General features: G+C 36.3%; 1 protein-coding gene across 1 annotated transcript in view; it reads right to left on the bottom strand.

The window, feature by feature from the left end:
• RYR2 (ryanodine receptor 2) overlaps nt 1–13928 on the bottom strand; it is a 364098-nt gene that overhangs the window by 81211 nt on the left and 268959 nt on the right. Inside the window, exons 64-67 of the mRNA XM_065631500.1 lie at nt 12194–12315; nt 8872–8921; nt 3725–3785; nt 1751–1989 (exon numbers count right to left, since the gene is read on the bottom strand). Of these exons, the coding sequence (XP_065487572.1) occupies nt 1751–1989; nt 3725–3785; nt 8872–8921; nt 12194–12315 (472 nt within the window). The remainder of the gene's footprint in view (nt 1–1750; nt 1990–3724; nt 3786–8871; nt 8922–12193; nt 12316–13928) is intronic.

Here is a 13928-nt window from a genome sequence, read left to right as displayed (position 1 = left end):
CTTCACCAAAGCATGTTTCAAAATTACCAGATGTTCCAGGCACAAATGTATGAGAATAATGTTAATGTTTATTTGAAAAAATGCTTTTGCAGAGTAATCTGCAGTAATAGCATAACAACAGCGTAAGTACCATCAAGAAGGACAACACCCTCATTCTTTCCATATATAATTTTTTCTAGTGTCTCCCACAGTGCTAATATCTTCCGTCAATATGCAATGAAATGTTGGGAGTAAAATAGGATAAGACTTAATGGGCAGGGAGAGCCTAGAAGATGATAGTGTATCAAAGCTACATAGCCTGGCTCTTTACTATACAGTCATTTTAGTTTGGATCACCATGGAGTTGAGTATTTTTACGTAAAATTTTTTTTTACTCTTACGTAAGAGTAAGCTCAGGTACACTGACCCACCTTTGTACATGATCACACCATGAAGTACTCTGTACATGTACTATTACTATAGTCTTAGGTACAAGCACCAGGTCAAGATGCTTGTCAGAGTAGTACAAATAAGATAATCTTATTCTTAACAAGATGTAAAGAGTAGTTGTGTGTAAGAAAAATTAGCCTTTCCAACTATGCTCTAGACAAAATAAGTAGGCACAATTTAAATTAATTATTCTTTCTCAGTTTATGAATTCTAAATTGGGTGTTTTACACCAATGTGATGTACGCAGAATAGCCGGTTAAGAATGTCAACTTAAGTGATAAAGTATCAAAGGCTAATTCTTAAGTTGCGAAAATAGAATACCAGAGATCAAAAATTATACAAGGCATGAACATGTGGATGTCTGAAAAAGTGGTTTATGATGAACAAGGGATGTATGTGAAACCCACAGATGACTTTTTCTCTATACTGTCACAGTCTCCTGAATTTTTCTCATTAAATTATTTCTGTAAAGTAGATGTTTATATCCCAGCACATGCAAAACTATCAATACAACTCTGAATTTTCAAAAAGAGTCCTCTTAATGCTATTTATATAATACTTTTCCAGATTCTAAAAAGAGAAAAAATATATTTTGGTATTCTTTTCTTCCAGGTCCTCCTCTCAGTTATTTCTACAACTGAGTTAGCTACACAGCGCAGAATCACCTCCTTCAGTGCAGTCTGGACAGTGGAATTCCTGTGGAGTTCCTAAAATAAATAAAACTAAAATTTTGTGTTGCAGACTGCAAAATTTTGTCTTACAGAGAGTGAGTTTGGTATAATAAAGGACACTGAATCCGTCAGAATCAGAAACTATACAGAAATCTCATATACAGAGTCTTATACACATTCCCTTCTTCGGTGCCTGAATTCTTCAGGAGGTCCTTCCATTTTTCCTTAGGATCTAAGATGCACCTACCCAAATTCCCCGCTAACTGAAAGTGAGTCAAGGTCCATGTATGACGGAATAAAATCATTCTCATAGTATAACCTCATTTATAGTTAGAGCAAAGACAAAGTAACTTACACAAAGTAACTTTTCACACAAGGAGAAAGTCACAGTAAAACTATGGTAAAGTTACAAACAAAATCAAGCCTTCTGACTGTCTAATCACAGTCGTATCTGCTTTAATATTTACACAAAGTCCACTAAATCCTGCAGATTGTTCGAGATTGATTACAGCAAATATTTTACCAAATCTATGACGATTTTGTAAAAATGGCATGAGATTTGTTATTCTCCAATAGAACTGAGTCTAGTAATGCTTACTACATGACACTACAGATAGTTTAGTGGCATGGCACTTCTAAATAATACATACATATCAAATCTTCCCCAAACTGGTGCTGTCCAATATGCTCAAATAATGAAGATAGCACTGGCAGGAGAGCAACTGTGGTATAATTAATGATTTGTGTAACACCCTTTGGCTGGTTTCTGCTGTGCGTAAACTGGCCTTGCTTAAGATTTTCCATTGTTTTTTCCAGATCCTCAGCAGCATTGTCCAAAAATGCTCTCAATGCCATCTTGACAGATTCCAAACCAGTTTTCATCACAGTCCTGCATATAACATGCAAAAAGAATGAGAATAATATTCTATTAGACAAGCATGGAATAAAAGCCCAGTCTTGACTTGTATGAAATAGATTATAAAGATCTAAAGAAAAATCTCATCTTTTGATATTGTAAAATCATCTCATAGCAGAACAACCCACTGAAAAAAAAAAAAATCACAGGTATCCTGCAGAACACAAGGATGTTTCATCTGGTTTCCCACTGAGAAAATGAAGTCCTTTTAAATTTATAAATTAAGTGATTCCTTTGCCTTCAGAGGAAAAAAAAAAACAAAAACAATGAGTAAGTCTGGAATTTATGACTCTAGGAAGAGAAGAACTATCTCAAGATAGAACTCAGCAAGTCTTCCTAACCATGACAGTCACATTTCAGCCTCCAGAATAAGTGCGTCAGAAAAGAATGAGTCAAAGCAACCAAATCTGTTTAAAACAAACCAATCCAACCAAATAAATAAATATGAATATATAACTATAACACTATAATCAGTTATGTAATTATATAACCCAGGAGAATTATTACCTTATTTGTTTTAACTAGCTCAATTACAGAGATTCTTTGTTTAAGGAAAGTATCCATTTAGGCTTTTGTGAAATAAATCCAGGTGAAATTGTTTTGTAAATTGAATAATCATCCAGTTTGTTTGTTTTATAGAGTGAATATATACAGTTTCAATGGCAATATTTTCAAAATTTAATGTAACCTCCATGAATCCCCAAATCCCTATCTGGAGCTGTTTTTACATCTGAATTGGTGACCTCTACCTGTATCTGTATTCCATCTGCTTGACTGCATAGAGCATGGACAGTTTGGTCAATTTATGACCAAAAAAACCCAAACCAAACAAACACCAAACATGAAGACATTGCAATCTAAAGGATTACCATGCAACACCTGAGCCATAGTGATGACCATGATCATGAACTTACCCCACAGCAAATGGAAAGTAAAATTTGTTCATTTATGCCACTGCAAAGATACTGAGAAAAAGAGCAATTTGCGTGTAATCCAGTCAATTCTTTGAGAGTAAATACAAAGCAAAAGAAGTTACCTTAAATTACCATGGAGGTAGTTATATATTTTATATATATATAACTATTATATCATGTTTTATTTCAAAACTACAAAGATCTTAGAGTCAGCTGTCAGCACAGATGCACAGATAGTTTACTGTATCGTTCCTGAAAAGCAACACGTTACTCTCCAATATTTCAAGACTGTCTCATCCATGAACATCACAATGGCTCAGACGTGAATTTTACTTTAAAGTACCACTGAACTAGATGCAAAGGGGTTTTTTGGTTCAAATTAGAACCTCAACTAACTTTTCAATGAAGACAATCTATGAGACAGATTTACCGCACTCCATGTACATTTAACTTCTGATTTTTTTGACTAAACAGTGTAAGCAAAACAATAAAATTTTTTCTAATGTTATTGTGTTTGGGGATGATCACATGATTTAAACCAGATGAACTAACAGCCAACAGTTCCTGGACACCGTTAATCCAAACTGAAGTTGAAAGTGTAACCTACAAATACTGTTCTGCCAAACTCTAGTAATTAACTAGTAATTAACCTGCTCTGCAATGGGAATTCTTTTCAGTACTATAATTTCTTGAGTTTTGAAATTCTGTAGCCTTACACGTGTAGCCCAAATCTGACCGCACATTATTTTTTTAAATTATTTTCTTTGGACTTTAGAAAATGTATTCGGTATTACCTCGCATCCAAGGTCTGGCCCAGTATGTGAAGACAGTTGACTATTGATGTTGCATCATTTCCTAAATAGGGAGAAAAATTATCCACCAATTAAGCTGAGCATACTGTACAGCATACCTATATTCTACTAACTGTTATTTCTGGTTTTAATGAAAGAGGAAATGACAGCAGCAATTGAACTCCTGCATAATTTTAACATTCAAGTTAAAAAACATGCAGTTTGTTGTCTTAGCCTTGTTTACACAAATGCAGTAACTAGAGGCAGTAAAGCATCTCATCAAATAGCTGAGGCAGTCAAGATGGAAGCACTTAAATGTGAGGTTAATGAGAGCTACAGTGTATTGTCTAGTTTTAAGTTCTATATATTTTGCTTTAATTGATTTATCTGAAAATTTCTCTTCCCCCCTCTCAGTAACATAAAAGTTTCCCATCTTCACAAACTGCTACTGCAGGAACAGAACATTTATATACGATGTCATCAAAAAGGTTAACTCCCTCATGTTACCAATAGGCTGCAGTCATTTATTGCAGGATCAGGTGTGGCCCACATGAGTAACAGTCTCTGACATAATATGCAACTCCCAGAATCAATTATTTTTTTTACACTTATGTATGTAAACAGAAAATTTACACACAACATGCTTATAAGCATATGTACATTCCAAGATGTTGCCATGTACAAGCCACCTCCAAGTTCACTTTTTAAATCCAGGACAGATCTAAGCTATACAAATTTGATCCACAGCTTATTTGATGTATTTCTATTAAAAAAAAAAAAAAAAAAAAAGTAAATCTCTGTAAAAATGAAAATACTTTTTCTTGCTTCTCTCTGTATTTAAAGTTTCTCTCAAAAAAAAATTGTTGAAGATAACATAGATTTCTGATTTCTGAAAATATCATCATCTGCATACAGTGTACTATACTTTCTCATTGGTCATTATTTCACTTGAAAATATAGGCAAAAATCCAACTAAAATTATTAATTGTTTCAATGAAACAGAGATTTTAAAAGATACATTGCAAGGAAGGAGTGGGAGGCTTACTGCAGCACTGAGAATGTGGTCCTACGCTATCAAATTAGGAGGTATTGTTGTGGTGTTCATCTACGATAAACTACACAAACCTGAACCGCAGCTTCCATGGCTGCCATTAGTCAGGCAGCCCTACCACCTTTGCACTGGCACTGGTGGGCACGCAATGATAAAGGGAGCAGATGAGAAAGCTGAAGTGGCCTAAAAAAATCCTACCTAAAAAATCACCCCAAAGGTGTCAGCTCCTATTTTTTTTTTTTTCCTTACTATTTTACCACACTGGTGATAGGAATGCCAGTGCTGATGAAGAAGAGAGTGCGGGACTGTGCAGATGACAGCAGGAATGGAGGGACATGGCCAAAGCAACCCAGACATAGACTTTGGATTACAGTGTCATAAAACAGTATCTTAACATTCGTCGCGCAGGTGCACAGACACTGCACGCTACAGGGTAGTATAGAGGTGCTCACTCCAGTTCTGTGAAAATTTACCTTGACAATCTATTTATACCATGCAGACACACTTCAAGAGCCATGTATTTATCAGGAATCAGGTACTTCATATGCTGCAACCCGATAGAAGGGGTTCATCTAGTTATTCTGAAAACCAGACAAGCTTTAGGCATATCCCTGTAGCAGATACTGCAGTGCGGTTCATTCCACAGACCAGGACATCAGAGCAGAATTCAGTGACCCTGTCAAATGCAGCGCCCTTGAGTCTAAACTGATTGACATACTACAGTTTGGCCAGTTTTATCCATGTAACGCTAAAAACAGACTTTCGAAATTATCATGAACCTTCTTTCCTGGAATGTCTCCTTCAGACAGGATTGGTTGCAGAATATTAGAAAAAGCAATTTTCTATGAAAGATAGGTTTAGAATCAGTGGAAATTCTGTGTCTCGCTTTCGTTCAGTGTCATGAATTTAGTTGTTTTCATTGTGTTTCTAAAACAAAAACCCTTAAAATAAATATTTTACCTTAAAATTCCACATGTAAAACTAAAAAAAAAAATCTTTTAAAATTGAACATTTCAAGAATCAGTTTGCTTCCAGTCGGAGATCAGAAGTCAATTTCAGAAGGCCATCAATTTTAAATTGAGTTATGAAACCTAAAATGAGGGTTTTCTAATGAAACTAGTTTTATTTCTATTGCCAATATTTCACAATGTAGATATGTACATTCATTAAATTAAAAACATTCTTTTTTTTATTAATTAAAAATGTACTTCGTTTTCAGAAGCCTGAAAACTAGATACAGAACAGCCTGACACAGAAATGAATGTGCGGCATATAAAATTTTGTTATATCATGAAAGTGGGGCAGGTGATAATGTAGAATCAAATACGATAAAAACTGAAACAAGAGCTGTCGCTTAAAGGAACTCTTCACACAACTCAAAACAATAGAGGCTGGACACACAAAAATACTAAACAACATCAGCTCAAGAGGTTTTAAGGATAAAAGTATCCCAGGAGCTAGTCCAAACATCAGCTTGATGGCTGGATCACCATTCAGCATGTATTACAAATGCAGTTGATACCAAGAAATGCACAACTGAGTTTCTTTAGTAATCTGAGGTGCAGTCCTACATATTTTAGAAAGCCATATTATAATATCAGGAGGGAAGAACTCTTGCTGTATTGCGAAAGTACTATGGATATTGATTCAAGGATGCCTCATTGGAAGAATGCTTATAAATTCAGGATGTCATTAGGCAGACAAAGCCTTCTGTTTCTTTTTAGAGAAATTAATTGGAGGAGTTCCTAAGTTCCCCAAAATGAGTGAGGAAAACCAGGCCTTTCTTACCTGATATCTTACCCAGCTAACTTTTATTTCAGACTACATGGGTCTGTCTTACCAATATGAAGATTTTCTTTTTTTACTACTTACATACTTATAGAGAAAGAATGCCTTGCTGGAGATTTAAAAAATATTAAAAGTGAATCAAACTAGTCATATAAATTTGGGGTTTCAGTTGAGAAAATATAAATTCAAATATTAATTTCACCAAAATTACTCACTAAAAGCTTTCAAATTCAGCCCACTAATAATAACAAAAGTAAATCAATACAGTCTTACTGATACATAGCTACAGCTCTCAAACAGTAAGTTATCGGGATCAAAATCTACTTTCTCACTGTAATGAAATAATAATTCCATGCTGAATTACAATTCCATAATCTCAGTGACACATATCGAATGAGATTAACTGTTTAAGTTCACTCTGGAAGACTTGCATGCTTAATTTCCCATTTTATCAAGACCTCTATATTCAACTTAAGCTACACAACTTTCACTAATGACTTTCATACATGTAGCTGTATCTTCAGAAGTACCATTCAAATTCATGATACTATACAACACCTATGGAGCAAAACTATACAGCATTTTGATATTTGTAATAGCGAACTCCCCTCTAGCGATAAAGGTTATTATAGAGCAACGCTTGCTCATTCAAGATGCTCCTAAAGCACACAAATAACTTTCTAGGCCCCAGCTGTGCTCAGAGGCTGTCCTCATGAGCATATCCCCCACGTCTACACAGGCATTGTCTTTGCTGGAGTAAGTGCAATTCTTTTGATCAGTTTTTCTAACATGATGTAATTCACTGTCAAGGTAACAAACTGTCAGGTGATTTTGACTTGAGTTAGCAGGTCCACAGGAAATGAGCATGCTCCAGAGTATTATGGTGACCTTGTCATAACTAATGGAAAAATGACAGTACACTTCTGTGTTGCCACAAAGATTTTGTATTCTGTTACCTACTGCAATCTAGGAAGAGTGAAAAACCAAATTGTAGCCATAGTGAACACCCATTTGATCCCGTCTGACTTGTCTCCTTCTACCACTTGAACCCAGCCAAACAGGAACTAAGCAAGCTGAGATGGGGGATGGAAAAGATCTTTTCTTTAGTAGTGAAGAAAGGTACATTCACTCAAGATTTTTAACTTCAACTGTTACTCATTTTAGAAAAAAAAAAGTCAGAAAAACAAATTCACACAATAACAAAAAAGAGTTACAAAATTTCAATAGTATACCTGAGCTAGTTCATTCTTTGAGGAAACAACCTAGGGTATAAACCAGAATTTATGTGTACATTTGTGTTATATTCCACTCTTCAGAAAAAGCTGCCACAATGCCACACAGCTGCAGAAAAAACTCCATTCTTCCTATGATCTTTTGGCTTTATAGGAAAATCAACTCAGCTCATCCCAAAAAATATTTAAAAGCGATATCCTAAAATAACTTCCAATCTTTCTTCTCAGTTTAATGGTTTTCATAACGGTCTGTAAGCTTTTTAAATACCACACTGCTGCAGCGAGTTCCTTCCCTTGAAATTGAATGAAATATGTAGGAATTGAGTTAGATGCATGTAATCTTAATAAAATTCTAATTCGCTAGATAATTACTCAATTAAGTATGTTCATGGATGCTGAAGTTTGCAATGCATCCATCATAGAAGCTATACACACATAGGATGTACTGTTTCAACTATCCTATCATCATGGCATAGGAAAAAATTGCAGAGTAAATAACTGTGTCACACATTGCATATAATGTAGACACTTGATACAGACTTCAAATTGACTTCAATTAAGTGATTTTCACATGGCATAAGGCAAACACCGAGCTCCTGCTAGATTCAAATAATACCAGAAAGACAGTACACATGCGTATGTGGAGTCAAGCACATCTAGGAATATTTAAGAATTCCACAGAACATAACTAAGCATTTCATCCCAGTACAAATTTTCCTTAATGACTTTCCAACACAAATGTGCATTTCTGATGCTCCGTCTTTTCCCAAATGACTTAGAATAATATAACAAATTAGTAATTATAATTAATTCAGCAAAATTATTTGGTAGGATAATGAAGTTCAGATATTAGTTAAGACACAAAGAAAACTAAACGTAAAACCCCCAAATTGTTAACTACAGAAGCTTTTTATTCCATCTAATAAATTCCGTGATCTACCAGCCTAAACAATTAGTGGTCTGTGAAGACCATGCATTTTGGCCATGCAGCATGCAACAAAGCAGCACATAACACAATGCAAAAATGGCAAAGAAAACCAAGTGATGGCCATGCTAATATTTGTCAAGGGTCTCCTTACCAAACAGTGAAATCCTATGCCTGACAAGAACTCCAAGTTTGCAGAACAGGCTGAAGACAAAAGAAAAATAAAAGAGAAGAGAAGGGAAAAGGAAAAAAATAAGGTGGGGGGAAGAAAGAAAAAATAACAGCTGATATATGAGCAGGAAAAGCAACATGATGTCACGCAGAAAGAATCAATTATTTGAGCAGAATGTGGGACAGAGTACTAAAGAAAGAGTTTTTAAGTGCATATCTTTAACAAACATGGTTAAATAAGCACATATTATAATTAAAGAAACAAACAAAAAAAATAAAAGCAAAGCTAATTAATATAAAAGCATCCAATATGATAACCCACAAGGAAATAACCATCAAAGCTTTAACAATTAAGATGTGGTCAGTGTGCTGTTCAGGATACCACTGACAATTTGAAAACAAAAGGTAAGGAAATCAGATTAATTGAAGTGTCTGACAGCAAATCTTTAACTAGTCCAATTTGGATCGTATTATCTTGAACACTGTGAGAATTTCTTTTCAAATACACTGCCTTTTAAGCACACTTAACATGAGAAATAGCCCTTACATGGTTAAAAAACAACAAAAATGGATATGATCCCTGTTTTCATTTCACATGTTTGAATTACTTCCTGTGCCGATGAGCAGTGTCCCATTCAGAACAGTGAAGAATGAAGTTTTGTGTTAATTCATAGAGGCCGGAGCATATTGCCCTACTCAAATTGACCTAGCCTCCAGATTTAGGAGGGGTTAGCTCAATCTTCATGATCCAGTTCAGTCTGAGAATTTTCTCCAAGAGCATCATCAATTTTTGATGTTATTTTTTTATGCTGCAAAACTCCTCATCTGCTAAAAATGATATGAACAACACCATGACATTTTATTAAGCTATTTAATTATTAGGCACACAGGCTAGTTATCAACCTCTCATTTGAAAACAAAAGACACCATGAGCATGTCTGCACAGCTTATGGAGGAGATCTGAACATCTTGTTCCATTGACAGAGAAGAGCATGGAGCCAAATGGAAACATTCATGTCCAGAAACAGAACAGCCAGGTAAATGTGCCCTTGAATCCCGCTAATTAGCTAGTGCACAGTGATCCACTATAGCAACAGCAACTGCTCTGTTTTGGAAATGAATCTGCTTGGTGCATGTTCAGGGATCTCTCTGCACTTTCTATTCCTTAAGGCAGACATATACTATATATTCTTTCACGAGGATCCTGGTTCACCCAGTCCAATAGGAAAAGCTGTACAGAAGCATGTTAGCATCATATAACTCTCATGTCCATTGTAACGAAGACATTAAATAGCTCACAATCTATCTTTTTTTCTAACATATGTTACTCAACTGAGTGTAGCACTCAGCAGATGCTATGTTTTCACAAAGTCGGACTGAATCTATTATCTCCGGTGTAATTAGTTCAGGTTAAATAAATAAATAAAAATGTCCAAATGGCCAGTACTTAGATTGATGTCCAGAACAAATTTTATACAACTGCAGTAGTACCAGGACTTGTAAGAAGGTCTAATGGATGAGAAATGCAAAAAGTTGAAACCTGAAGAGGCTGCTTACAAATAAGATGGAATATAACACCACCATACTTCAGGAAGATGTCTGACCTGTATTTGCCCACAAAACAGACCTAGATTTCATGTATTTGCTGAATGTGGCATGGTTATTCCACTTGTTAACACTGTCACTGCATTATCAATGCCCAAAATTATACTCTTCCATAGCTTAATGAATGCATTATCTTCATTGGAAAAATAAGGCAGACAGGAACTGCCCTTAGGTTGAAAAAAATCCTATGCATGAGTTGCACTCAAATTTAAGATGAATATTCAACAAAAAATCCCTAATTCAGCTTTGGCAAGCTCCCTACAATACTGTTGGGGAAAAAACAAAAAAACAAAAGAACCCATCCCCACAAAAAAAACAAACAAAAAACCCCCACAAAAACCAAACCAAAACCAAACCAACAAACAAACACACACAAACAAACAAAAACCAACCACCACCACAAAAACAAACAAACAAAAAAAACCACCAACAACAAAAAACAACCCATTCAAACACAACACAAAAAATGTTGGGAATCTATCAAAACAGCCCCAAACAACTCTTCAGGAAATAGATCATATATTGTAGTTTCCATAATCTGGATGGCAAGTAACTCCATTAAGTATGGCAGCAGCTCTGATGCTTTTGCTGGGCCGCATGTTCAGGAATCTCAAACAGCTAGACATCATAGGTGCAGAAGTCCTGAATCTATGCAGCATGTATGCTGATATATTCAAGAAGTATGAAGTTTACTGGCATGACTTAAGAACTGTGAAAATATTGTTACCCAGGACACTACGGACAGAAAAATGGCAGCTCAGAGTGAAAAATTACCTAGATGCATGCATTTTGCGATTTTTAGTTCTTTGAAGAATGCCATTCAGCCAAGCTGCTAGATCAAATTAGTCCACGAGATGACACCAGGTCAAGACAGCCATTACTCACGCTTAGCACTGTTGCTAGAAACTTCACTCAATATTCACACAGTCTTGGAAATCCTGTATGTCTCTATGACCATCAGCTGGCTGTCATCCTCAAAGAATTAGCAATTCCGTTTTGCATGATTTGGTACCCAATAACAGCCCAGAAGGCAACTATGATATCTGTACATTACAGGTATGCAGTACGTCCTTGTAGTCCACCTTACTAAATGCGAAATATTGGTTTCAATTCAATCAGAAGTGAAATTAAATGAAAAGATATATTGGAGACATGGTCTAAAAAGTGGATCACTTCAGAGAAAGGATCAAGAGGATATTTCTGTCATATAAATACTGTAATAACTTTTTAGAAAACGAGAGAGCAGAAAGAATGCAACTCTCTTTTACTTTTTACGGTAATAATGATACTTACTGAAACTCAATTATAAATAAGTTTGGCTTTTAAATCTACCACAAAATTTTGCAGCAATGCTGATTTCAGTATATACATATTTCCAACAGTGAAACTGATACACAGTTGTATAGCTTGTGCCACAGCCTGTGCAACTGATGTATTGTTGCACATAACGCAGTTCCCTGCTTGCTAAAGTAATAACCATTATCTTTAAAGCAGCAAATAGTCATAACTTTGTGCCTCTCTCTTCATTTTATATATTGAATTTTCCTAACAGGAAAAGAAAGGGAAAAAAGTTTAATTTGCGTGTTCATAAAAATATCTCCCTGCCTGCCACTTTTCACTTTCCCACAATCAACTGCTGCTGTTTAAAGACAAACACACGTATATATATGTATACACATTAATATTATTTTAAGTTTTACCTTGTCACCATTTCTTTCTCTTTATTAGAGGCATGGCCTCCACTGCTGAGAGGCCTACTTGCTGCAGACAAGAAATACAGGCGATGATTTTTAAAATACTGATCAATCAAAGGGAGCACAACCTGAAATTACATGAGAAAGACATGGTTATCTCAGGGCTTTCTTTACTGTGTTCTGTATTACTTTTTCTAAGTCAAAAGTAAAGACAGGAGATTACAAATATGTTTCCTGTTTTAAAATCCCTATGTATTTTTAATTTAATGTCTATTCTTTGAATTTATTTAGTATTCAAGGCACTTAAAATGACATAAGGAAAGGCAGCAGACGTGACCTGTGGGTTTTGTAGGAACACTAAAACCAGAAAGTATAATTTCATTTTATCTCACAATTTAAGACTTTTCCTGTACCACATATCCAGACAGAAATATCGCTGTTTATGCCTTTTACCGTCAGTTTAAGAAAAATTCACCTACAACTGTCAGCGCACTAATGGCACTTAATTATAGACGCTATCAAATAGAATTCCCAAAACATCCTCACTCAAGGGCTTGTCCGCAGAAATGTTCGTATCTACTTCATTACTCAGTGTCCACTGCAGGTGTCAGCCAGGAGGAGATCCAAAATAAACAGCCAATAAGAAAATCTGAAACAGCTTCCTTTTTGGAGCATGGTTCAAAAGAAGGTGAAATGCCACCTTCTGAGTCAATGACCTTGGTAAGTAGTACCACATGGAAGAACTTCAGGGTATTGAGATTACAATTTACTGCAAGAGTATCAGGGTTAGAAAATGCTGCAAACAGCTGCCTTTGTTTATTTACTAATGAATTCAAAAGGCACTTTGAATATGAAAACACCATATAAGCTTTTACATGCAAAAGGCCTAGGCAGATTTTCTTAATTCATGTTTTTAAAAAAAAAAAAAAAAAAGGAGACCTGGGCTGACAGGAATCTCATGATTTGCAGCAAGGGGAAGTGCAAAGTCCTGCACCTGTGAAGGGAAAACCCTAAGCACCAGTACACACTGAGGGCTGGCCAGCTGGAAAGAAGCTTTGCAGAGGAGGACCAGGGAGTCTCAGTGGACAGCAAACTGACCATGAGCCACCAATGCACCCTCACTGCAAAGGTGGCAAAGAGCATCCTGGGTTAGTGTTGCCAGCAGGTCCAGGAAGGTGATTCTTCCTCCCTACTCAGCACTGGTGAGGCTACATCTGAAGTGCTGTGTCTGGTTTTGGGCTCCCAAGCACAAGAGAAACATGGACATACTAGAGAGTCCAGTGAAGGGCCACAAAGATGATTAAGACACTACAGGATCTTTCAAATGAGGAGAGATTGAGGGAGCTGGGACTCTCTTGCCTGCAGAAGAGAAGGTTCAGGGAGGATCCCTGGGAAAGTGATGGAACACCTTATCCTTGGTGCCATCTTAAGACATATCAAGGATAAGAGGGTCATCAGGGACAGTCAACATGGCTTCACCAAGGGAAAGTCGTGCTTGACCAACCTCATAGCCTTTTATGAAGACATAACAAGGTAGATTGATGATGGCAGAGCGGTGGATGTGGTCTACCTTGACTTCAAAGCATTTGACACAGTCTCCCACAGCATCCTCACGGCTAAACTGAGGAAGTGTGGACTGGATGATCGGGTAGTGAGGTGGACCGCAAACTGGCTGAAGGAAAGAAGCCAGAGAGTCGTGGTCAATGGGGCGGAGTCTGGTTGGAGGCCTGTATCTAGTGGA

This window comes from Caloenas nicobarica, chromosome 3 (genome assembly GCF_036013445.1).
Source record: "Caloenas nicobarica isolate bCalNic1 chromosome 3, bCalNic1.hap1, whole genome shotgun sequence".
Taxonomy (NCBI): Eukaryota; Metazoa; Chordata; class Aves; order Columbiformes; family Columbidae; genus Caloenas; species Caloenas nicobarica.
Note: the sequence above shows the minus strand (reverse complement) of the source record. Positions and strands in the feature narration are given on the sequence as shown.